Below are 26,945 nucleotides of genomic sequence, written 5' to 3'. Positions count from 1 at the left end.
TATGTATACCCTTCTTTAGCAAAACATAGGATAAACGTAGTTAACCATTTACAAATACGTGAACTGTATTTTATTCCAATATAAACTGGTATTAACTAATGTAGTTGTTAATATTAATGATGAAATACATTAACACAGGTGTACAGATTAACTTTCAGTAGTTGGTAAACAACTACATTAGTTAATGCCATGAACAATCATTGGCTGTTTACTAGAATACCGGACAGCATGACCATTTTTAAATGGCACTAAATGTATGCATTAGGTAGATATGGCCAGGAAGCAGTTGTATTGACAATTCATACCCTGACACTGAAGGAATATGTCACATCATTTTTGTCCCTCTGCCCCTTCAAAACGGATGTAATTTCTCTCAATGGTTCTTGTTAATTATTGTGCAGATCAGGGTGGTAACAGCCCTTGCTGTGTAAAACACCATAGATACTTGGCAGCTCAGCAATCTCTGTAAACAGCTACTTGTGTCTTCCTAGTTTGTATCGATGATTTGCAGCTTGTACTAACACAATCCTCTCTGATACTCACTGGACAGATTAAAGATCCACAATCACTATTTACAAAGTGAAGCAAGCAGTATTTTAGGAATAGGATTAGATGTACTCAGTATGCATGTTACTAACAGAGCAGTGCCAACAAAAACTGATGTTACACGAGCAACAAAAAAGAAAAAAGCATAATTTTTTAACTTCTGAAACATAATGGTACAGTATTATGGGTACAAATTAACTAGCCATATGATATTTTCCCAATATCTCACAGGCCTCTGAAGTTCCTCACGTCATGAAAAAATTGAGCAACAACACAATTCATTGTAGCCATTTAAGCTAATCTAAACAGGTGATGGTAAGACTGATAAAAGTGCATTTGCTTCATAGACTCATCAATGTTAAATTACTGCATACACAAACATGGGTGACAAATTAAAGAAAAAACCAACATGAAGTGTCTCTGTAAGGTGTTGGGCCACCACGAGAACCAGAACCAGACAGCTTAAATGCGCCTTGGCATAGATTCTACGAGTCTCTGGAGCTCTACTGGAGCCAACACCATTCTTCCAAAAGATATTCCCTCATTTGGAGTTTTGATGATGGTGGTGGAGAGTGCTGTCTAACACATCAATCAAAATCTTCCATAGGTATTAAATTGGGTTGAGATCTGGTGACTGCAAAGCCCACAGCATATGATTTACATTATTTTCATACTCATCAAACCATTCAGTGACCCCTCATGCCCTGTGGATGGGCATTGTCACCCTGGAAGAAACCACTCCTATCAGGATAGAAATGTTTCATCATAGGATAAAGGTGCTCAGTCAGAATAACTTAATATTGATTTGCAGTGACCCTTCCCTCTAAGGGGACAAGTGGACCCAAACCATGCCAGGAAAATGCTAACCACAGCATAAGAGAGCCACCGGACCCCCTCACTTTAGGGGTCAAGCATTCAGGCTTGTACTGTTCTCTTGGTGTACATCACACATGCACTCGCCCACTCAAACTCAGTTCTGGAGTGATAATGTAATTTGGAACTGATCTCTAAAGGTGCTTGCTACTTAGGAATTACATTTTCTGGTATGGCACAATGAAAAAGGAAAAAACTGGTAAAAATGTATGTTCAGAGTTAAAAACTCAACAACACTTATATGCTTCAACTCAACCCAACTCAAAAACTGGCCCATGACCATCTCTTTTTGCTTTAACCACTCAAGCCAACATGATTAGTAGCAACAGAATGTTCAAAAAACATTCCACAAAGGAGCTCTCAATGAGCACAATTTAAACGGTCATCGTTGGATTCTATTCAATGACAAAATAATGCTTACCCCTGCAGTCTCTAATACTTACGTTTAGCCTAATTATTGTGTGTTTTACATAGGAAAAAATAACTGCTTAACTCACCTTAACTCTGAAGTAGATTCATATCGGACAAATTGACCCATATTTCTCATTCCAAAGCAACTACACAGCATTCTATCTGTGGATTCTACTAAAGATAATGTCAAGACTGTTATTAATCTAACTTTATTAGCACACAAAAATACATTCCATTCTGTTAATTACTTTCAAAGATATACCAGGATAAGAAATGTGAAAAGAAATAATCAACATGTAATTTATTTCAAAATGATAAAATTTCAGTTGGCACAGACTGTATGAAGACAAAGCATTTCAAATTTAATTTTATACCAGCATGTACATATGCCTAATATACAGTGTGCAAATGTGTTTGTGTGTGTGTGTGTATATATATATATAAATATATGTACAGTACAAGCCAAAAGTATTAGGCCACCTGTGGTTAAAAAAAAAAAAAACCTAAGGTAGAGAAGAATTCAGTTAATATAATTATTGAATAACAGACCAAAGTATAAACATTTTTGTCTATTTCTACCCACAATAACACAAAAAGATGACTCTTACTTAAAAATCACCTTAGACATGCCTTTCCGGAAATTAGTCTTTGGCTTTAATTACAATTAAACTAATTATTGGAAGTCTATCCAATCATTTTGCAAATGTGGGGTGGGAGGGAGGTGGAGGGAATAGTTGAATTGAGTGAAATCTTATCTACCTTAAGTTTTCTTAAAACCACAGGTAGCCTAATACCATTGGCCTGTAGTGGCACTAAAGCATAGGCACTAAAGCTGCAGGGAATATGGCAAAGAAGGAGTTAGGCTTAGACATGCAGGGCCAAGTAAACATACTGTTGCAATGTTATTCCCAGAGAGAAATTGCAAAGAAGCTTAAGATTTCCAGGTGCAGAGTTCAGTACACACTCATAAGGGTCCAGTTGATGGACAGTAATGTTAACAGGGGAAGGACCAGGAATAACAAGAGGCAGTAGACAAATATCTTGTGGTGTCTAGCAAAAGAAACCATTGTAAAACTGCACAACTACAGGAAGAATGCAATGCAGCTCGAGAGAAACAAGTTCCCCTGAATACAGTAAAACAGCAACTATGATCTGCTGGTCTAAAAGGATGTGCATCTGCCCTTTCACAATCCTTTTGGTGCAATGTTGATGGTGCTTGGCCCACTGTCAATTATTGTTAACAGCACATAGGAATAGCATTTTCACGGATACACATCCTTTTAGACCAGCAAATTGTAGTTGCTGTTTCACTGTAGTCAGGGGAACTGGTTTCTCTCTAGCTGCATTGAGTTCTTCCTGTAGTTGCACTGCAGTTTTACAACAGTTTCTCTCGTGAGACAACACAAGCTATTTGCCTTCTGCCTCTTGATCTTCCTGGTCTTCTCCTGTTAACAATACTTCCCAGCAGCTAGAATCTTCTGAGTGAGTACTGAACACAGCATCTGGAAAAATTTAAGCATCTTGGTAATTTCTCACTGGGAATAACCTAATTTGCCACAATGTTTACTTGGCCCTGCAACACCAATTTTACTTGCACTACAGGCTAAAGTTATTTATAATTACCTCTCCACCTCCCACTTTGCAAAACAACTGGATAGACGTCCAATAATTTATTTAATTGTAATTAAAGCTAAAGGAGGCTATTCCAAGGAAAGGTGTGTCTAAGATTATTTTTAAGTAAAAATCACCATTCCGTGTTATTTTATGTAACAATTTAAATATAAATGTTTGTACTGTACTTTGTTATTCAATAAATGCACACGTATTAACCAAATTCTTCTCTATTTAAAGTTATTTTTTAATACAGGTCACCCAATACTTTTGGTCTGTGCTATATATATTTTTATTTATTTATTTATAATAATAAATTTACATCTACAATCCAACCAGAATTATGAATGCCCAATTTGTGGACTACGTTCAAGACTGCATATACACACCCCCTGCTGTTGGCTTGAGAGAGTGAAGACAACTCGAGTTTCTCCTCCCAACCACACAGTCCCAGCCAGATGCTTCTTTTCACACCTCAGAGCCAAAACGTCACGCACGTGCAGAGCGGAATACATATATATGTATACACACACACACACACACACACACACACAAAAAACAAAGTGCAATTTTGGAATTGAGTGATATTTCAAATAGTATTCACAAACTCTATACAGCAGTATGTGTTCAAAGAAATGGCAATCATTTTTCAAAAACAAGGATAAGCCTTCCTCTCCAGCAGAACATTATATTGTATAAATGTTTAAATGAATATTGCATATAATTCACAACTGCAATATCTTAACAAAACAACTGAAGTATAATCCTCAAAACATTCAGATTAAGACATTTAAATAACACATTAAGAACACTATATTATTTTAACAAACTTACATGATTATTAGAAAAAGAGGCAATTTGTACCCTTACAGCAGATTGTTGTCTGGAAAATACCAAATAAAAAAAATATGGTACAATGTGTGAAAGGGTCATTTCTCAGTGCACAACAGAATCCTTATTCATAAATGGCTAATCATTATTTGCAAACTATTTATTTCAAACTGGCTACACAGCAGATTTAGACAAATATAAAATCATCTTTACAAACTATAATCAGTCATAAATCACTAATATATCCTAAAATGAATATTATTTCAAGGTCAGTTTTGGGAGTCTTGGCCTTCTAAAGAATATCCAAAGAATTAGAATTCACCATGAAAGATCATCCTCATCAAAGGACAATTCCAAATCTAAAACCATAAAGAGCAAAAAAAAAAAAAAGACTGTAAACAAGTCATTGCCGTTGCTAACACCTTCAAGGCAAATCCTCATACATTCACACAAGCACACACACACACACATATACCCACCTACTGCAAAGGCATGCACACACGCACACACGCACACGCATACAGAACAGCTGGTTGGTCCAAACACTTCTGAACCACCACGGTACCTTTTCATAAACTCAAACCTTCTCAGTGCAAAAATAAATGAAATAAAGCTACTACAATATAAAATAACACTGAAAAACAATTTTCTTTAAAAGGAATGAACCCAAAATAATGTTATGTGTGGTAAATGAGGATTTTGGAGTGAATATTTGGCATCTGATTATTTCATAGCCCATGTCAGCACCTGAGTTCTTGCAGTGCATAGCTGGCATGTTTGAGGCAGGCAGTGGATGACCATTGTAGTCCCTACAGAGAGCCCAGCTACCAACACCTCATCACATCTGTGCCAGCTGCAGCTCCTCCAGCCCGTGTTTGCCCAGGTGATACCGAGCCAGATCTTTCCTCGTCACAAGTCCAACAACCTGACAGAAAATCACACATATCTTGTTGGGGGATGTGGAAGTTTCCTGGCAAAATGTTATTATAATTTGTACTGTAATGTAATAGTATATTAATGTCATAATGGTATATTAAACAGAAACCTTGCTGATTTTAGAGACATACCCTGTTTTCATTGTCTACCACGACGAGATGCCTCAAACCAAGAGCTCGGAAAAGCTTGAAAACACGAGGAAGAGAAGTCTCCTGCAATCCAAATGCAAAATAATTATATCACACCAAATATCTGGACATGCCTCCAACACACAGAAAGGCACAGATCACTCTTCTTCTGTCCCGCAGTTTCCATATGGCAACAATTCACTTTTCTTGTATAATCTCTAGTACAGGTTCTACAAGCGTGTGTTCAAAACTTGTATTCGGTTTCTCATATGATTGAAAATGAGGGTGCCGTCTGGAGCTGCATGATATCAACGATCTTTATGGAGTCTGAGGGGTTGACAGGTTCCTGCTAGAATGTGACTGGTCACCTGCGGTACGGCGTATGGTGTTGGGTTCATGAACTCTGTCAGGTCCATCATGCACTCCCTCTCATCCTGGGACACGTGGATGGACTGAATCGGGGGGAAGCGGGGGTAGGCATCCCGGAAATCCTTCAGCTGAAGCTTCCGCTGGTGGAGGCGAGAGTGAGCCCTCTCCACAAAAACCTGAATGACAGGCATGGTGTGAATCACAGTGGTGCACCCTACATTTTCAAATTTTAAACACAAACACTCAGGTAAGGTTTTGAATTTTTTTCCAGTTTACAATATTATCAGACATTGAATTGTAGACTTGATTTTGTTTTCTAGTCAGTAAATGTGAAATATAATGTAAATTAGCATTTCAGGACAATGCAGTTGATATTGTTCTCAGTGTTTTATAAGCATTTCAAAAATGTGAACATGAAATTCCTTTAGCTGCTAGTGACCCAATTCTTGAGTTCAGTCAAAAATCCAAACACACTTCACCTTGTGTTTCAGGAGGACAATAAGCTGGGATCGCAGGATTAACCCACATATTTTGCCAGGCTGAGAGAAAGGGGAAAAAAGAGACATTCATTAAATACAAAATCAAATCCATCACGTACACTGTACATTCCACCTGAAAAGGTTAGGAACAGTGCTGATACTAACCAGAATTTCCCTCATCATTACTCTATTAGTGTCCTGCTCATAAGATGAGCTCGCTCAAAAGTCAACCAAATCTTTCAAGGTGAAGGGGGCATGTGTGTCCCCCCAAAAAAAAAAAAAAAATTCAACTGTAGCCTTTTTGCTAGTACTAAATGTACTGTGTCCTCAATTTCTACTTTCTAATTTTAATTTCAATCACCAGCAGATATAATGCAGATGACCCGAATGTAATAAGAATACATGACGTATTTGTTGCATTGGAAATCAAACTGATAACCTGCAGTGAAAGAGAGGTACCTCGTTAATATCAATGAATTCATTCACAACCGGGAAACCATTGTGATTGGTTGACGTGTTGCTGAGAACGTCCACAATGTTCCCAACTTTCTCTATCCTGTTGAAACTTGTCACGGGTGAGCTCATCACCTCCCTGTGTGGAGAAAAAGGAATGAACAGCAGTTAAACACCACACTCTCAGCTTTTCACATTTATAGCCCAGTTACCATTCTAAAATCCAAGTTAGCGGGCTTGACACGGTTCTCCTCAGCTAGATTGCTTTAAGGCAGCCACCTGCAGGTGAGAGAGGTGAGATATTACCTGGCTGTCAGAGAATGAGACGTAGCTGGGGCTTCCCAGTGAAGGAAAGGAACGCTCTGCAGTTTGATGTGGATGTCGTACAACCCCTGTGAAATATAGACAGGCCTCAAAATCACTATGCAGGGACTACAGGAGCTCTTACATCCCCAAGAGTGATACAGACATTACACTCCAGTATCACTTCACATTGTCTAGTGTGTGGCACTTCTATTTGCAGAGCTCTGTGGTACAGAGCAGTAAACCAGTGATCTGGGCCAATTTCATAACGAAAAAGGAAGTGGCTGTTTTAGAAAGTAGAGCACTAACCAAGCAACAGTGCTTAAAATTTTGTGCAGAACCAAACAAAATGACCATTTTCCAGTGGGATGCATGAAGAACACAAAGCCTCAAAGCAAAACATTACAAACAAGGACACCGTTTGTGACTGGGACTTTATTTTGCCTGAATGTTTCTTTACCATCTCATACATAGTTCCTCGACTGACCTCTATAAAGTAGTCACCGACAATCTTTGCAGTCATCAGCACAAGCATGATGGGGAGACCATATGTGACATTGCCTGTGGCTTCTACCATGATAACCGTCAGGCTCAGAGTCATTCTCACAATTCCACCTGAAAGAGACATGACGTTAGTCTAATCAGAACAGAAATAATATATTTAAATGAGCAGATCATGTTAAGGCAGAAGGCCTGAGTACATGCTCATAAATATGACTTACCAAGCTGTGCTGCTGCTCCAATCAGGGCATATTTTCCTGGATCTGCCCAATTCTGCAAAAGAAAGCAGAGTTTTACACAGATTCTTCCAAGTTACTGAACACGTGCATTGCCATTTCTACTGCCTTTATCATGAGACAGCTCAGTACTTACAGAACCACTGTTGGTGATGGTAGCCAGGAGGATTCCGAAGAGGCGGCCCCAGGCTGCCCCGATCAGCAGGGAGGGGATAAAGACCCCGGCTGAGACGGTCAGCCCGTAAGTCCAGCACGCCAGGAAGAAATAAGTCAGCGTGAACACGCCCAGGGTCAGAGGGTTAAAGGAACCTGACGGAAACCACAAACAGGTACACCTGAGTACGTAAACGCCACTCAGTTTTCACATGAAGAATACTACTTGCTCTTTGGTCCAGCAGGACAGAGCTTGCAATTACAAAATGATGATTTTCATAACTGGAAAAAATGACCAAAAATATCTACTAAAAGCAGAAAATGCTACTAACCTTACTTAACCTAACCTCATCGTAAAGTTCACTTCGCACATATAGAAATCATATAAAGCACAGTAAAGATTTAAGGTTTATTTTATTTAAGAAAGGGACAGTGCACATTAATAAACATGAGAACTTAAATGCACCATGTAAAAGTGCCACATTTACCCATACAGGCTAATTTTCATGCACATGGAATGCACATCCATCTTGCTGGGTAGACACCAAATGCTGTTGTGTAACATGTGAATGTGGCTTGACTGTTTGCAAAATAAAGTCCTATTTTGCCACCAGAAGATAGAGCTTCCTCAAATATATTGAGCAAGTGATGATTCATAGCTAGTTCCCAATCAAGTTAGACCAAATCTCCATTTGCTGCCAGTAAGCGAGCAAAGTTGAGTAATGTTACAAAAAAAAGGCCAGAGACATGTTGGTTGCAGAATCATATAATTGGAATGTCAGTGCAGTAGACTCTTGACTGTACCTCATGTTTCTCCAGTGATTAGTAAAGTAGGCACTTTCATAGGGTACAATCCATAATTATCATTCACTACTATTTATATAGTGGTCACATAATTGTTTGTAATAGATTTGTTTCCAATCAATAAGTAACACATCAATAAGTATATTCACATTTACTTTCCTTTTCTAGTTTAACTGTCAATTCTCACTTGTGCTCATTACTTATTACATTACATTATTAAATTACATTCATATTTCATCTGTCCATCCACCGTATTTCATATTTGTAGATGATGTTATGTAGCATGACTGCAATAAGCTATATGACTATGCTTTGATAAGAAGCAAAGAGAACACAGAATAGCTGCAAACAAATAAGCAGAAATTGTATCCTGGGGGCTGCTAAACATTAGCACATTATGACTGCTGCTGTGCAGCAGCTTGTTGCTCCAGGGCTGGGAACCCTGAATGCTGTGAAATATAAGCATACAGCAGCAGCACAGGAGCACAGAGCGAGGCGGAGTTTCTGCACTCTTCCCAGCTGGGCGCTTGGGAAACCAATCAGGAGACCCTGGGCAGCGAACAAGGGTTTGGGCTTTCTGAGTGCTCTAACAGCTGGCAAACATCCTGTAGGTTTAAATCATCCCATTACTTTATCTGGCGTATGAATGGTTGGGCCTCTGTACTGCAACCTCAGAAGAAAGAACAATCAGCCTGATGGGGCGACGAGGCATTCTGAAACATTTCGGTGACATTTAACGTGTTCCAGCCAGCGGCAGATTGGGCTCCCCCCTCTGTTCTGCTCAAGGTTTTCTTCCTTTTACCAGCCACAGAGTTTTTCCTTGCCACTGTTGCCCTAGGCATGGTCTTGGGGGGGTGGGGTGTGAGGCTCGAAATTCTGTAAAGCTGCTTTGTGTCAATGCCCTTCGTGAAACATTCCCTTACTTTCAGCTCTTAAGCCATAACTGCAGTCACCCTCAGCCTATTATGGGATCCGATCTCCCTTTTTAAATGTAATAATTGTCTGGGACTTCAGCACAGACTGAAAGAGGCCCGTATGTTAAGCTGTGATCTGATGGGAAAAACAGTACACAAACCTGGCGGGTTATGGAACAGGCTCCTGACGCTCCGCTCTGGCGTGTTAAAGAAAGTTGTGGCCATAGAGTTATATTCCCCATCAGCACAAAACAGCTGCAGCAGAGAACAAAGGCACTGTCAAAACCACATACATTTAAGGAAGTCCTTTCGTTGTATGTGTTGCATACAATGCACATGAAAAGCTGCAAACAGTAGGTGTCAGAAACTCAGGACTGCCAAACTTTCTCCATCTAAACCTTTTTTTTATACTGGGGCTCGAAGAGGTTTTATGATACCTGCCACTGAGTTTATTAGTGTTAGTGTGTAATATATGTGTATACTGTATCACTTCAATACAAGCATTTATAAATGTATATGAAGAGTGATGCTTATAATTTTTGAAAATTCCCAAAATGAAATTACAGATTAAGGCAGTTACATAAATAAGACCAATCAGTCCTTACTATCTAGATTTGCTTCCAAATGAAGTAATGACCAAAGCATTGTAGATAATGTATTTACAATCCTTCCCAGAGGATGCTTTCTCATTTGCATAGTTCTGTTAATACATGCTAGCCAGTTAGCTGAGAATTGTTGAAACTACCCTGGATCCCCTTTGGGCCTCAAGGTCAAGGTTGGGGTGCCGTGTCTGTACCTGCAGGGGATACTCCTCTGATTGGTCCTCCCCCAGGGGCTGGCAGTCATTGGAGAAATAAATCATGGTAAAGGAGACAGTGGCCGTTACTGCTGCAACCAGCATGGCCTCCATGACCTGCAGGCATGGTCGGTGGACGTACCTGAGGCAACCCATAGGGAGATCATATTATCAGTCCTTCTCCACACAACCACATAGTCATTTAAGTTACAATTCTGCATCATTCTGCATATGGTAACTCAAAGTTGTACCTGATCTATGATGAGTGGGTGAATGCACATGATGAGAGGGCAAAACCATTTATCAGTTCATTACAAATAAAACAAATGGATCCAGGGAAGATTTTCTTCTGTTGTTGTTATAATGCTTATTTTAGCTAAATACTAGCTGATGCTTCAGATGAGATTCATTTTGAAACAAAGAGTATACTATATATGTTGCAGTCCAGTGTTAATGCTGTTTATATTTTTGTGATGTCTAGACAGAACCATAATGTTTTGGGGGTGACATTATGTTTCAAGAATCAAACAAGCAAATACAAATGACAAATTAAAACCCACCATGACTATTTTTATTTTACAATAAATAAATAAAAATTTTAAAAATATGCAATGGCTTACTATCTTTAACAAAAAAGAATAGAGAAAACTGAAGTCTAATTTGGTCTTTTTTTCCAAATACTTCAGATATTTTGAAAATTAAAATTAATTCCAATTCCTATGCCGTTTAAATATATGTATTTGCACAAACAATGAATATGCATACCTCATTCTGAAAATTGACAGCCAGTAATTTAGAACATTAAACAGTGCTCCCAGAACACCACCTGGTACAAAAGATATAAAATGTTCATAAACGCAAATGTAAAAAAGCAGGTCATAATTCAAGTGAAATGGTACATTAAGGTTTTGACACATTGGATGTTTAACATGGCTTCGCGGTGGCTCTTATATGACTAATTGCGGGAGAATTCCATATAGGTCTATAAATATTCAAGTTGCACTTGTCATTCCAAACAAAAGTAATGTATTTGAATGCATTTCCATGCAAATACCATGTATTGGTAAATGCTGTACTTATAAAACACATACAACTAAACTGAAACTAGTTTAATTACAATATTTCAAATATGTTACCCAATATGTGAAAAAGAAAGGTTTCCTCACCTAGAGCTCCCATTATAATGAAGATGGGAATCTCATAAATGTTATAGGTCACACTCTGAAAAACAGAATGAAGTTGTCAGAACTGAAGACTATTCAGACGAAGTAAATATTAAAAGGCTATAGTTCTTTTTTAAGTTGCCTATTTTACAATTTGTAACCATGGCATGCATGATATCAACAGCCATGCGCAACAATTTTCCCTTTAAAAAAAAAAATTCTTTAAAGTAATAAAACATTAAATTAAAAGCAGTCCCAGATGTTCCTTTAACCCCTTTGAGTAAGCCCCCTAGCGGCCAGGACGCTGGTGTCTTGATATTGCTCACCTCAGACATTCAGTGCTCCTGCAACCAAACTATGAATAGAAACAACAAACTCTGTGTTCTAGCTTTATTAGTATATTATACAAAACAACTATGCCAAATACAGAGATTATAAGTGGCACCATTGTCATGTAGTTTGTCCATTTATGCACCCCCTCCCTGCAGTGTAATTTTTGCTATGCTAATTGCATTTATGGCATTCTATTTCTACCTAAATTATGCATATAATATAATCTAATATATAATAATAGTTAGTACTGTAAATGACACAAGAGTCTCCCTTTAAGCCATTGAGTCATAAAGTCTTAAATAGAACACTCCCTAAATGTGTGAGAATTGGTGAGATTTAGCAGCCCAAAGAGGTCCCAAATGGGACAGCTAAAAGATAATGAAAGGAAAGCTTTCTTTCACTTTCTGCTGCTGAGTAAACTGAGGCTAGACAATGGCATACATGAAGGCAAAGAGCAGATCTTTTCAACATATTTTACAACTCTATTTCAAACCAAATTTAAAAACCAATTTAACAGCAGGCAAAAGGGGAGAATTCTGCTGAGACATTCCACTTCTCAAACTCAAAAAATAATCTGTAAAAGCTAAAATTCACTGTAGCAATAAAAATAAACCAGGCCTACCCAAACATACTTCAGTACAAAGCACATACTAGATTTACAGTTTAGAAAGATTCAAAGTACACAGCTAGGTCAAAGACGATCCAGAAATTTTTAAAGGTGAACTATTTGGCTTGCTGGCAGAAGTTGAAGGATGACAAACATGGTAATTATACTGGGTCAAAATTTAACATGTATTGCAATAACTCACTGTCTTTAGGCAGTCATAGCTACAAATGGAATCCCTTCTTCAACCATAATCTCTCATTGAAGGACTAACTACTGTGCTTAAATGTTAGCTCTCTGCAAGAAACGCACTGCACATTCTACTGACCTCTCATTTGGACAGACTACTTGCGTTAATGAGCAAGCGTACCTAATAAAGTGGCCGTGGAGTGTATATTGCATAAACTTTTTTTTTTAACTGTAAAATTAAAGAAAATACATACAAAAAAAGAAGGAAATAAAGAGAATAAAAACAGGAACTTTAAATTCAGGCCAGACACTCAAAATATCCTTATGTTTCCATCATTTCCATGCTGACTTCAAATTTGTCATAGCACACAGATGTCCCCAAAACAAATTCAGTAGCTTTGTGTGAGGAAGAATCATTGGGGAAGCCAAGCCAGGGGGAAAATTCCACCAGTGATGATACAGTGCATTGCTCTATATACTATCCAAAACATATTGATTCATTACTATATTCATGAAGTAAAATTAACTTTTTTTTTTTTTTTTTCAAAATCAGAATTCTAATCCCTTGAACAGCACAAGAAGAACTTCACTTTTATTTCAAATTTTATTTTGGATTTATTTTGCAAATCAAAACAGCCATCGTAAAACCAATTATCTTATTGTGCCAAATTATTCACAGAGCCCATCATTTCATACGATAATAAGACCCCTGCCACAGTTCCTATGGTATATACATTAGAGTGGATATTCTGAGGAATAAATTCCACATCACTTTTTTGAGTCAGAGACCTTTGCTTTAGCAGGAAAGCAAGATTTTAGTGGTTCACAGACTATAGCCAAATATTCCATCAAAACCCAACATATTTGTGATATTTATTTATTATGACTTTCTATATGTCCAATAACCAAACAGCGTTATAGTTCATGTTTTTTTCAGATTTGGCATTTTTGTGCTGCCCACATCCACCCCAATTTAGATGCAATTCAGGCTATTAAAAACAGAAATGTACTTAATATTTCAGTCTGGTAGACACGGTGAATAGAAGCACAGGTACAGAGCTTCAGGACCCAGCTTGATACTTACATCATTTTCAAAACGGCCAAAGTTTATAAGACCAGGGTTGGAGAGATCTCCTGGCTTACTGTGGTAGATGCTCAGGAAGAAATTCAGTGTAAACGTTGACATCATGGAGGCAAAAAACTGAAAAGGAGATAATAAACATTTGAAAACAAAGTAAGATTTGTTTTTGTGCATCCTAAAATAAAATGAAGATTCCACTGGGTGCAATTACAAGGTTACTGCCGATTTGTTGTTCTTAATAATTAACCTTTTGAGCTCCTTTCATGTTTTTTTCAACCTGTTATGGCGCTGTACTCACAATTCTCCAGGTCAACATCTGGTTCCAGAACGAAGCTCCTTCCTCCAAGCTGAAAAGGACGCCACCTAGAACATTCAAGTGCAGGCTGAACATCTACATGACTGTGTGGTATCACACTGGAACATGCTTGTCAACATCTAACTCAGAAATCTACAGCAAGTGATAAAAAATGTAACCTAAATTGTTTGTTAAAGATAAAAGAGGAAATGCAGACAAGATAAATCTGAAAATGGATTAAGATGACTTCAACAGTCACAGTGCTCCCCTGTCCATGTCTCTCTGTGAACTAATCATCCTGTATAAAATATGATTGCTAACGTTGCTTCACCAAGTCTCAGTTGTTTTACTGTACATCCCTAGGATCCCAAACTTCACACACTTGCTACTCTTGTCCAAAGTAAATACAATGAAATATAATGCACAATTAAATTCAAACCTCCTCCTCTGCAGAATAAGATCAAGCATGACTTCTGCTATGCTAGCCTCTTCACAGACGCTATAATGCAGACCGCTGTTCACTGCTGAAATGCCGGCGTTTTTTGGGAACAGACCTCACCTACTGGAGCCCCAAAGGCTGCAGACACACCAGCGGCTGCCCCTGCAGACACAAAGTCCCTCTTCTCTGTGTCTCTGCGGAAGTATTCATAGATCTGCAGGATAGCACAGCGAGTTGACAAAATTAGCGCTCCACAGGCGTATAACCAATCACTTGCACTAGTTCTGCCCAGAATAAAGAAATTCAGATAAAATACTGACCTTAAAGTCTCTTTTCAGCGAGGTGCTCCTGCCCTGGGACACCCCAGCTGCCACGACAGCCCCTGAGTGGATCATGGGTCCTTCCTGGGAAGACAGGAAGACCCATTTCCAATTTAGAATGAGCAAAATAGCTTCTATATCAGTATTCAGAAAAAAAAAACTAATTCTGTTTCTTACCTTTCCGACAGCCAGGCCACCAACCACAGAGCAAATCACACCGCATACTTTCACCACTAGGGTCTGGGGAGGAGATTCAAGCATTGACAGGGGCCATTATTTTATTATGGAACATCAACAATGTTCAACATGTTCAACAAACTTCCCAGTTAGTAATATTGTTTTGAAAACAATTGTGTACTATAACAAGTTGCTTTGTATTTAATTCAATGCAGAAGACAGCAATACATATTGAGTACTTCTGTGTATACAGTATTAGTGTCATTTACATTCACACAAAGCCTCAGCATACAGAGGATAAAGGGCAGACAGATCTGACCAGGTCATTCCTAAATGGTTGACATTACCTTTAGTCGTACCACACGAGGCATTTTCACTCCATTCAGGTAGCATTTAATTTGTGGGATCCCACTACCAGCAGCAACAGGCTGTAAAGAAGAAAAAAAAGTATATTTTCTTCACAGACAGATTGAAATCGGTACGCGTTTTCATCAAAGAGAGCACAAACTCTACACACGAGTATGTGCAAAATGATTCAGTATGCCTCTTGTCTAGAAATAATGTCAATTGGGCAGTATATATAACTATGCGGACAACCAAAGGGAACAACTACAGATATATATGACCAAGCTGGAGGGGTGATGTACACACAGAAACAAAATGCTGTAGAGATTCAGCTAGACAGCCCGCACAACCACATGAAGAAACAGCAACAGTAACAATGACACTTATAGTAGAGATCATCCTCACCTCAAAAAAGGCCACGATGACAGCGCCCACCATAACAAACACCGAGTTCAGCACCGCCCAGAGGATCAGGGAGATGCAGAGTCCTCCGGCTTCTGTGAAGTTCTCAATGCCTGGACAACTTGTTCAGAAAAACCCAACCTTTTCTAAAACACAGTAACCCTACGCTGTATAGCAATTAGCCCATGATCAGACGGACCTATGCATTTTACAAAGATGAAGGATACTCTGTTTGATCCCTTGGTACTTCAATCCAGCCAATTTCTCCACCACAATGTCAATGAAACAGGCAATGAGGCCTGTCAAGAAGCCGATGAGCCCACACACAACCCAGCGATTGATCTCCAGACATCGGAAGCCCTGCATGAAGACAACAGAAAGAAAAAGACACAGTCATCTCAGTTAACTCACTTACTTCTTATTTGGATTTATTACCAATGGACTAATTGCCCAAACACCTACATGATTCAGGACAGTAATGCCTTCGTTAGTTTAGCTTTGCCAAATATATTATAAATGGTAGCAGTAGCAGGACAGAAAACACAGCCAAACTGTGTATATCAACAGCTGGACTGACCATATAACTCATTCGCCTCTCCTCTTCCAAAAAAAGCTGGTTCTCACTGTTGTCATAGTCAAGGCTCTGCGAGAAGCAAAATACAGATATTATACCTTAATTTACAGACATACACACACCATTGAAATTTCATTTTTCAAATCAGCTACCATAAACTTACACATTACATTACATTACATTTATTTGGCAGACGCTTTTATCCAAAGCGACGTACAAAAAGTGCATTTTCATGGTCATAGACAACTGCTAAACACAGGTTCAGTAAGATACAATATTTATTTTGTACAGCTATTTCTAGCCAAGAACACAGTTTAGTTCACACAGTGAACACTATTCAGACCTGACCTCTGCAAAGCCAACTAGGCAGAAAAATAAGCTACAGTATTAGGACAAATACAAATTACCAAAAAGTGCCGGGATGGGGCAACATGTAACAAGTGTCATGAAAAAAGGGGGGGGGGGGGAGATTTAGAGTGAAATATACAGCGTGGTGGTGGTTAGTCTAGGTATAGTCTGAAGAGATGAGTCTTCAGACCACGGCGGAAGATGGGTAGCGAGGGGGAGGTTCGGAGAGGGACGGGGAGTTCGTTCCACCACTGGGGAGCTAGGGGTGGAGAAGCTCTGTGATCCCTTTGGTCGGGTGGGAAGGGTTACAAGGCGCCCTGCTGCCGCAGAGCGGAGTGGTCGAGCAGGCACATAGGATCGAATCATGTCTTGCAAGTAGATGGGGGCTGTCCTGTTGGCTGCCCTGTTACACAGACACACACGGCTCATGGAAGTGAACATTCATTTGTGTCACTTACCTCATATTTCAGAGACAGCAGTTTCTCATTATGCGGAATCTCTTTAGGCCAGCTCAAGACGCCATCCTTCATGGGATTAGACGGGGGGCAAAGAAATCAGATATTAAACTCACTGCTGACCTCATTTGAAGCAAACAGTGATTACCGGTGTATGCAATTGAAACACGCAGCAGACATGACCTCATTCCACTACACAACTGCCTGTAGCATGGAGCACTCTGAGCATGGTCATATCAGTGTGAAGGGCTCAGCCAATTAAACTACGAGCAGTCATTGCCATGGTAGGGAATCTTTTTTATTTTTTTATAAATTTGGATTTAAATATAATAAATTGCTTGAGCAGGGACACTGTAATAAAAATCCACCCGACTATCAAATAATGTTGAAGACTGCTTGTTTCACTAGATTCACGTAGAGTGAACTGTATTGCAACTACTGTAATGCAACAACTGTGTCAATATTCTGTGTCTACTACTCTGTTTGTTGTGAAGAGAACATAACATGCAAGTGAAATACCCTCAGATGGTCAGTGACAATTACCTCCTGTGTGGTTATGTCTTCTTCCAGGTCCACTGTACTCAGCCTCCCTATATGAAATATACTGCCTCCGGAGAACTAAGAACAAAGCATGACACTTGTTTCTCAAAGACAATTCTTATTGAAACTTTTTAAAAACTTAAATCCATCAGGTTATTATGTTTCAGGGAGCACAGATGACTTGCTATTTTGTAGAAATTATAGGCTACTTTTAAATGAAAACTCCATTTTACCAAATTCAATTGGAAGAACGCTCAATTGGAAGAATGTTTTTCAAGACAATATTTCATTTTTGATGTAATTAAATCTTTTAAAACTACAGTTTGATACACCTTTGATTAACTGTGTATTGCATATATCACAACACCAAAAGTCACAATTTGCTAAATACATATACATATTCATGCAGTGAAATAATCAGGAATGGGTTTTTAATTTTACCGTCTGAAATACTACAAGCAGGTGCAAAGTCCTGACATGAACGAGTTAATCAGTGCAGCATTTCTGCAATTCTTCCAATCATGCCACGAGACACAAGCCACATTATTACTGCCATTTACTAAATATGAAACCGGAACCATTTCCCAAGCTCAATAAGTTAATTTCCCCAGACTATCAGTTCATTTTCCATTCATTTCATCTGCACAATTATTGTAAACAGTAAAATACAACGGTAAGGGCTGTCTACGTGTTTATGGAATACTTTCAGATACCTCTTCAGTACGGAGTACGAAGAAACAGGCTAAATAGAATATTTTCTCCCCCACACTCAGGATGCAGGCCAAATAAAAAATGTTGACACTGATGGGATAGAATGAGAACACATTTTATGTAGTTTTATATCTTTGCAGCCATGACTTACAGTCACTGTAATAAAGAAAGGATTCCAGAGTCTGAACTCTGGTTGCCTTCTACTCTAATGAGTGCAATGACTTATCATGTGATCCAAGCATTTGTCTGTCTCTTGATGCGGAAAAATCTGCCAAAAATAAATTAACTAATGGGTGACACATGGGCTGTTCGACTAATCGCTGTTTCCTCTATTTAATATTTTTCCTGGAATGATGGTTTTCATGGGGAGCAGAGAAGATTAATTCCTATCTGATATAAAGTAGGAGTTCACATTCAGCAGCATGAACACAACATTTTACTTATTCATCTCTGCTATGCTGTTTTTAAATTAAAATATTGTGCCTTTACATGGCAGAGTAACCACAGGGGCATTGCCATCTCATATGACCACAGACCACCTCCATCTTAAACCAAGAGGTCCTGTACACACACACACCTTTATTTTTTTCTGCTCATGCATAGATAGATATAAGACTACCTTATATCCATTGAAACAGTGCTCATCTTATTCCTACCGTATAGGCCAACAATTATACCCAGATTCAAAGCTACCCATGAAGTTAGGCCTATTTACTGAATTAATATCCTCATATAATAATATTCATGTGTGTTCAGCTGCTTGCTCTTTAACACAAGAAAACTAAATCACCTTTTTAGTTTTTTGATTGCAAATCAATTCTCACATCCTATTATACTTATTAGGTAGTGTATTATTACAGATATCGGCCACAGCTGCTGAGGTTTGAATGGAGGAAATTCTAGGATGGGATAGGCTATATGATTTGTAAGGGCACTGCAAATTCAGACTGGGTAATCCCACATTTGCTCAATATGCTGCAGTTTTTTTCTTTTTTTTCAGCAGTTCCCAAATCTTAAATCTATTAAAGCCCCTTTCTTTGGCTTCCTGACACTTGAGGATATTTTTTAAAAAGTTTTGCAGAAAGAATAAAAAACCCATTTGAAGTTGTTCAGTAACATTTTCGGCTAATACTTCAATTTATAGTCTCGGTCAAAATGCAGGAACATGGTTGTGTAACAGAAACACTTTGCAACAACAAAAATTCCATTATTTAGCAGGGTTGTCATAGACCCACATTTTCAATATAGATAATGTAACATTCTCAGCAAAACTCTAAATTGGCAATGTTAGTGAATCTACAACATCTAAGCTATCTTACAGATACGAAAACACTGAAAATGAGCCTCAGTCATGTTTTTGAGTTAATGAAACAGACTGCACAGTCACTCCTTGGTCGTGAGAAAAAAAAAAAGTTACTTTATGAGCCCCAAACCTATTTAAAAAATCCATAGTGCATTATGCTACCTTCTCAGCTTGCAAATACATTAATGCTCAAACTTATTTGAAACTTTTAGTATGCGAAGTATACTCCAGTAGGCTACAGAAAATTATACAAACATGCTGTAACATTTTAGTTTTATTAATTATAAAGTGAGCCAGTTTAGTCCCAAAGTTGTCAGACTAGTGGGCCTATGTTTAAGTCAGACTAGTGGGCCTATGCTTAAACTTCACTTGTAGCCTAAGGTATTTTTTTTAAATGTATTTATGTATTGTAAGGGGGTGCAACGCCATATAATTTCAATAAACTGGCGTATACGCTCAAAAACTCTTCACGGCAAGAAGAAATTTTAGGACAGCGCTTCCGAAATTTCTCGAAAAGTGTCGAAAGTGCTGTGACGAAAACAGGGACCAATTCACTTTGCAGTCACATCCGTCCAGACTGTAAACAAGTTAGGGATTCTTCACGGTAAGAAGAAATTTTACAACAACGTGATCCTTTCACAGTCAATGTTAACGTTAGTTGGTTAACGTTAACCAACTAGCAAACGAGCCAGCTACAGTTTATGCTCTGATTGACAACCTAAAATTAACATTAGGTAAGTTAGTTAACTCAGCAATGAATGCAACTAGCACTAAGGTAGCATGGATTACATTGTTTATAGTCGAGGGGAACAAAACTTCATGTACAACGTTATGTTGCCGTCATCAGATCAAGCTAACGTTAAGTGTAGTTACCTGTCTGGTGTATCTGGCTGCGCCACTGGCTCCGTTCAGAAGCGGAGTACCCTCCCCCTGGGCCGGGTCATCATCCCGGCTGGACCACGACACTTTCTTGGTGATATTTGCCATGGTGCCCAGGGGTAAGGAATCGCTCCTGGTGATTTTATCTATAGACCTTTCCCGTTTTGTTCGAATCTTCCAGCTCTTCCTTCTTGCCGGTTTTCATATGACTATCGTTGTGATCCCGTGACCAAGGACTGTCTACGGAACGTTTAAGGGGACATACGCAATATGAATGAAGATTTATGGGAAGTGTAGTATTTTATCTTTTTTTTGTAGCTACGCAGGTCGTATTTGAGAACGTGGCATCACTTTACTTACACAAGTAGCCTGATACCATTGGCCTGTTGTGTAAGTAATATAGGCACTAAAGGTGCAAGAAATATAGAAAAGAAGAAGGCGGTTTAGTTGAGTGTGTGTGTGTGTATATATATAGCAGCTGATTCGTTTTTACATTAATTAAATTTTATCTCATAGATCTGCATTTGTACACACCAGTCACGGCCGGCGGTGCCTATGGGCAGGGGTGGGCGCAGCCCACCCAAACGTGCATCTTGCCCACCCAATCAAAAGTTAAGAAAAAAAAAACGTTTCTTTTTTTTGTTCAGCCAATGGAAAAATAGCACAGAAAATACCAGTACAGTTTCGATTTTGTGCAATGTTTTGTGCAGAGACGGGTTGAAACATCTAGTTTCTCTCCCCCCACCGTCCGCCCACCTGTTTATGTTTTGGAAAATGGCAGATTGATGACAACTGTAGTTCCCTATCAACATGACAAAGATTCTTCGTATACAAAATCACGTGTTGACAATTTGAACTCACGTTTCACCATAATTTAAAATGATCAGTTGTACAATGGGATGGTAAACATGAGGTCCAATATTTTTCCAGTTCATTTTTGGTTGAATACTGTTTATTAATAAACAATGTTTCTTTCACAATCAAAATAACAACACCGATTTTTTCCCATCTAAATTAGTCAAATTCCTGGTACATTTCACATAAGCTAAAATCATGATCATTGTGCTGCCTGTTTGATGAAAGTTCAAGACTCTGGTTGTAAAATGACTGCCTTAGTGATATATGTTTACATACACTGTTCCAGGCACCCGCAGCTCACATGGTGCACTGAGCCATTCAACTGGTCCACATCATCCAGGGAAAGGACTGCTCCCCGGGGAAGCCCTTTCCCTGTTGCGATCCCAGATACCTCACCGGGACTCAGCATCCGGTTCCACACAGTAAAGCCTGCCATCCTGCCAACAAAGGCCTCGGCCTCATCAAAGCCCCCTCCCAAGGAGTCTTGCTCCTGTCCGAGGATGATGGAACCCCCCCCTGGGATTTCATAGCCCTTCTGGAAATTTGAACCAGTGGAGGTGAGGCGGCGGTCAGTGTAGTGCCAGAACCTGCCTTCAATAGAGGACCAGATGACGCAGAAGTGATGCCAACGACCATCCAGAATGGTGTCAACCGGTAGTTCCCGGTATGCTGGGTCACCAATAACAAAGTCCAAACTGCTCAGCTTGCTGGAGCGGCCATACAGGACAAGCTTGTTGTCGTTATCCTCTGTTGCGTAGGACAGCAGCGTGCCGACATAATCCACTTCTACCTTCAGCCAAGTGCAGACAGACATCTCATGGATCCCATTTAAGAAGCTCTTCTTGAAAGTGACATAGTTCTCAGTGGACGAGGAGGGGAAGTGTAGCATGGAATTCACATTGCAAACTATAAAATATATAAAAAAATATGAAATAGTAAAAATCGCATACAGAATTTCAAAATAAAAAACTGAAAAATGTTGCATTTCAGTACAGCCACATCCACCACAGAGACAGCTATTTAAAGGGGCGGTGTGTAAATTTGTCTTAGAACACTTGTGTTCATATTTGGTTGAATTTCCTTCATCCTGAAAGATATTAAGAAATGAAAAGCTCTAAGAAAAAATGCTGGTCTCTCTGACTGCCCCAGGCTCTGAAATCAGCTACACCAAATTTCACTGCACCTGAATATTGACAACCAATCAGGACCGGTCTCTCCAAAGAGGCTTCCCTACCTGCATGTCAATCCTGCTGCACATTCACAGCGCTGCCAGAGCAGGCAGGGTGCGGCTACACAGAAAAAGGCAGAGCAGAGACACTCCAGAAATAGTGCTAAAGCTAGCTGGCTAGTAGAATACAATAGGTTGAGATATATCTAATGCAAATAATAAATCATCAAGTAGCTAGGTAGCTACTAGCTAGGTAACCTACTTACTTGCAGCTGCTGCTTCAACAAAATTTATGGGTGAAATGTGCATAGCAAAAATAATATGTAATTCAAAATAAAGTTTGGCCATGCAGTATCGCTATCTTTCTTGCTTTGTTAGCTTTGTCACCACAGCCAGCTAACGCTAAGTCTACCGCTACCTGGCCATCAATACTGCATCAAACTCAATCATTTTTGCCAATAATATCATGCTTGCTATAGCCCATAGCTGTAAATAAAAACTATAGCTATGTTCATTGTCTATGTTCATTATGATGATGTTATGTGTTTTCTTTTCTACCTGTGGATGAGACATGATGCGCTCCACTCTTCTCCCTACTTTTCCGTGCTTTATACGTCCTCACTCTGCAGTACTCAGACATCAGACAGTGTGCGTGCACGTGTTTGGAGGGAGGGATTTTGAAAGGAGAGCAGATGGGAGGGGGTGGAAGACTGTTTTTTTTTTCTAAATCTAGCTCTCTCTTGATCGTTTCTCCAAACATACATACTGCACCTGTAAATTCAATCCATGGATTGCATCACAAAAGCAGGTGAATGCAAGCCCACCTAAGATATTTTTAGTTGCCCTGGTTTCCTCTGGTGCAATTTTTTAAACTGATTACATATGCCTATTAGATGCAAAATAAGTTTTTTCCTTAAGTGTGAAATGATAACATCTTTTAAATGAACATAACACAGTTCAGTCTAGGGTCCTCAGCATTCCATTCTTACTACAAGTTTAATAAATAACTAGCACATCATATTTTCAGCAGGAAATAATTTTTTCCAGTAGTATTTACTAGGTTCACTAATGCATGATTATTTTTATAATTTAAATATTTTTTATTTATTTTTATTAAGTGAAATTTCTTGATATGGAAAACCACATTTTAACTTTTCAATAAGTTCAATCCTCCCAGTGCTAAGCCCTACATGTTACAAGGGCAACATGTATCCCATGCCATGACCAGTCAGCATTACATTTTCAACTTTTGCATAGTCAAATGTTGTTATCGGGTCCCTTTTTGCCATCTTCACAGTGTAGCCTATTAGATAACAGCAGACATGTTTATTAAAGTGCTGTTTTTACAGGTCTTCCAAAAATGTCTGTTGATAGATTACATCTTTTTTCAAAAGAGCATTAATCAGGACATAAATGAGAGCTCACATCCCTCCTGTCCTTGTTACTCTATATTTGCTACCCATGTCTCTTAGAATTTATTTTAAAGCTCTTTTTATTGTTTTTAAAGTGGTAAGTGGTTTAGCCCCTATATATTTCAGACTATTCATGCAAATATGTCCTCACTAGACCCCAAAGGCCCTGGCACTAGCACTGGCCTTCTTAACATCCCAGGAAAGCTATGTGAAAAGGCAGCCTTTTGTTCTTTGGCTCAAAGCTACGGAACGGTTTTCTAGATCATTCCGATTTGCCACATCAGCTGACATATTTTAAAAAAACAGCTTATATTTGTTTCTCTATTTTACTGTTCTTTTTTCATGAATTATTTTAAAGTGAAGCAATTTGGGCTGGAAAAATTTGTTTTGAAAAAACTGAACTCATCATCTTGTTCAAAATAGGACAGTCAAATTTAATTAAAGGTTATGACAAAGAGCCATTGTAAGCTCATATTGAGGGCATGCAAAATACTGTTATCTTTACTTGTGGCACCTGGTTGAAATTATCCATTCAAATATATCAAACAAGGAGCAATGAAACTGTCAGCAGTATTGAGTACATGGTACATGCATTTTGTGATGTCTCGTTTAAAAATTAAATTGAAAGCGCATATAAATTGTGAAAAAGATGCTCATGAATTGTTACCATACCTCATTCATATTAAGATAGTCAGAATGCTAAAATCGGTACCTAACATTTCCTGGAGAGTCTGTGATATACTATTAAAAAACGAATAGTCTCATCACCTTCATAACAAGCTACCTTGCTGACTACCTCAGTTCAGCCACCTAAAATTTAAACTGTGATTGACTTGTTATTGATCACAGCAAGATCATGTTTAGGTTACTGGTTATACTAGTCATTCAGTTTTGTTCTAATGGTATTAATGAAAAAATGAATAGCAATTTTGGCCGAAACAGATATAAGCATTGCCTGTGACTGTTAACCAATATCCTCAGCAAATAACTGAGATGTTCAATTTCCTTTTTGGCATGAAAGTGATAAAAATGGAATACCATTTGTTTTCCTCCCTACAATGCATATTTATGCTCCCAACATTTTTTTATGCCTGCAGGCTGCAGGTATACATTTCCATCCGTCCCCTTAAATAACAACAGAGCACCTTCCAATATGGCTGTACCTAGTGCCAAAATGTCAAACACAAATCCCAAATACACAAACATCCCAGCTATATTAAAATATTAGTCACAGAGAGAAAAATGAGGGGAAACGTACGTGTGCCTGTTTTCCTTGGTATATGCTGCTGTTGAGGAATCCTGTGTCTAAGAGGAACCTGGGCCAGGTCATGTACATCTGATTCTATTTGCTCCTCAGGTTTAGGCTTTGTCTGGGGCTGGTTCTGGGTTCTCGCAAGCACCTGAGTTGGTCTGGGCAAGGGCAATTTGTTCCTCATCCTCATCTCCTTGGAAGGCTTGATGTGGACTTTATTCCTGGCTGGGTGGCTTCTTTGGCTGTGCTCCAAGCCTGATGTCTGGATCCTAAGAGCAGGCTCCTGGGGCGTACGGTTTGAGGTAAGAGACTCTCCAGAACTCAACGATACTCTGGAAGAAGGGGAGTTATTTTGCAGCAGGGTGTTTACCTGCCCCTGCAGTCGAGTTGTAATGTCCACCTGCTTTTTAAGGGCATCCTGGAGCCCCCTAAACCCTCCCTGCAGCTCACTCCGGTGTGCAGAGATGGATCCAATCCAACTTCTGTGGTCCTGGAGCTGCTGAGTGAGATTAAACAGGAGAGACCTCTGCTTTTTGCTTTCCTTTACACTCAGCTTCCTCTGTTCGTGCAGAGCTATCTCCAGAGCGGTTACTTTCTGGTCCAGTTTTTGGGTCTTCCTCTGTAATTTCTTGGTCCAGTACTTCAGGGTGTTTAGGTCATGAGCTGCTCTGGCCTGGAAGTCAGTAAGCAGAATTGAAATGTTCTGGTACTGGTCTGTCAAAAGCTGGACATGGCTGTCACTGTTGTAGGGGAGGTTGTAGTTGTCGGCAATACCCTGAAGACGATGAAGTGTCTCTTCTTTGAATCTTCGAAACTGTGGAATAGATAAATAAAATATTCTTGAGCTGATTAACTACAATTAACAATTGACAACAGGTTTCAATTTGTTTTCATAGATTATATGAATTTCATCATTTAAAACAATGTCAAATGTCTTATGGTTCCTATTGAAAATGACTTGATAAATGTTTCAAACAGAGCTGATTTTGTAAAAATCCTGGACCAGTCTGATTGCAATAAAGGCTGCTAATTTTCCATTTCCAATCTTTTATTTTTTTACTCATTTGATTTTTTATAGGTAACATGAATTTGTTACTTCGATTAAATGTAAGACTTACAAAAGGCAATTTCAAAAAACTGGATATTGGTTTATACATTAGTCATGCTAACAGACTTTCCCGACAAAAAAATAACAGACTAAAAACATTTCAATTCATTTTTCCCTATGGAATGTGCGAGAGGCAGTGGAAAAAAGATATAAAAAACAGATGGCATTTGCACCATAGTTCCTGCACTATACTAAACCAAAAACGAAAATACTGCTACAAGTATAATGCAGTGTAGAAATATAAACATGAATTAATTATTTGAATGGTGAAACAGCCATGCTACTATTGACACATAAATCAGTTGTGACTGCCATTTAACATTTACATGAGCACCTCAGTGAAACAAACTGATACTGACCTTTTCATCCAGCCTTTTCAGTCGGTCAATGAAGTTCTTTGGGCTTTTCTGGGCCGCTACATGTCTAAAGGCAGGCTGTGTGTGGAGGTATATCACAATAAGGAGAAAGCCCACACTTGCTCTGCAACCACTCATGGTGAAGAGGGGTCTATGGCTGATTTTCCTACTCAAGCTTGAACTACATGCACTTCATACTTGGCAGTGCTCTGTGAGCTGTGATTTACCACCCTCCCATCTCTCCCAAAAGGAGCTGCAGGATAGACCGAGGCGGAAGGAGGCAAGCCCA

At 39.0% G+C, this 26,945-nt stretch overlaps 2 protein-coding genes across 2 annotated transcripts; both read right to left on the bottom strand.

Moving 5' to 3' along the window:
- Positions 1–3,750: 3,750 nt before the first annotated feature.
- LOC135248266 (H(+)/Cl(-) exchange transporter 7-like) lies at positions 3,751–20,752 on the bottom strand. The gene is made up of 25 exons (XM_064322687.1): positions 20,497–20,752; positions 17,613–17,687; positions 17,073–17,138; positions 16,270–16,335; positions 15,920–16,052; positions 15,696–15,805; positions 15,293–15,373; positions 14,946–15,008; positions 14,769–14,852; positions 14,569–14,662; positions 14,013–14,077; positions 13,718–13,834; positions 11,511–11,565; positions 11,110–11,170; positions 10,345–10,486; positions 9,710–9,803; positions 7,814–7,986; positions 7,663–7,714; positions 7,428–7,555; positions 6,944–7,029; positions 6,644–6,776; positions 6,185–6,244; positions 5,705–5,881; positions 5,340–5,420; positions 3,751–5,197 (listed from the first exon to the last, which is right to left on the bottom strand). Exons 1-25 carry the CDS (start codon positions 20,608–20,610, stop codon positions 5,111–5,113), a joined length of 2,397 nt encoding a protein of 798 aa, XP_064178757.1. The 5' UTR covers positions 20,611–20,752; the 3' UTR covers positions 3,751–5,110.
- A 719-nt stretch (positions 20,753–21,471) lies between these two features.
- On the bottom strand, positions 21,472–26,886 carry LOC135248264 (pentraxin-4-like). The gene is made up of 3 exons (XM_064322685.1): positions 26,660–26,886; positions 25,199–26,006; positions 21,472–22,266 (listed from the first exon to the last, which is right to left on the bottom strand). The coding sequence occupies exons 1-3, from the start codon at positions 26,792–26,794 to the stop codon at positions 21,629–21,631; spliced, it is 1,581 nt and encodes a 526-aa protein (XP_064178755.1). The 5' UTR covers positions 26,795–26,886; the 3' UTR covers positions 21,472–21,628.
- Positions 26,887–26,945: the final 59 nt, after the last annotated feature.

The sequence above is a fragment of the Anguilla rostrata genome, chromosome 2 (genome assembly GCF_018555375.3).
Source record: "Anguilla rostrata isolate EN2019 chromosome 2, ASM1855537v3, whole genome shotgun sequence".
Lineage (NCBI taxonomy): Eukaryota > Metazoa > Chordata > Actinopteri > Anguilliformes > Anguillidae > Anguilla > Anguilla rostrata.
The sequence above is the reverse complement of the archived record's forward strand: the minus strand, read 5'-3'. Positions and strand labels throughout refer to the sequence as shown.

What these genes read in the sequence shown, in the direction of transcription:
- LOC135248266 (XM_064322687.1), bottom strand. Translation starts at nt 20,610, where the DNA reads ATGGCAAATATCACCAAGAAAGTGTCGTGGTCCAGCCGGGATGATGAC. An exon ending in TGCTGTCTCTGAAATATGAG is followed by an intron (nt 16,336 to 17,072) that starts GTAAGTGACACA and finishes TGCTTCTCGCAG; the next exon opens with AGCCTTGACTATGACAACAG. An exon ending in GTACCAAGGGATCAAACAGA is followed by an intron (nt 15,806 to 15,919) that starts GTATCCTTCATC and finishes CAAGTTGTCCAG; the next exon opens with GCATTGAGAACTTCACAGAA.
- LOC135248264 (XM_064322685.1), bottom strand. Translation starts at nt 26,794, where the DNA reads ATGAGTGGTTGCAGAGCAAGTGTGGGCTTTCTCCTTATTGTGATATAC. An exon ending in TGAAAAGGCTGGATGAAAAG is followed by an intron (nt 26,007 to 26,659) that starts GTCAGTATCAGT and finishes TCTATTCCACAG; the next exon opens with TTTCGAAGATTCAAAGAAGA. An exon ending in ACCAAGGAAAACAGGCACAC is followed by an intron (nt 22,267 to 25,198) that starts GTACGTTTCCCC and finishes TATATTTTATAG; the next exon opens with TTTGCAATGTGAATTCCATG.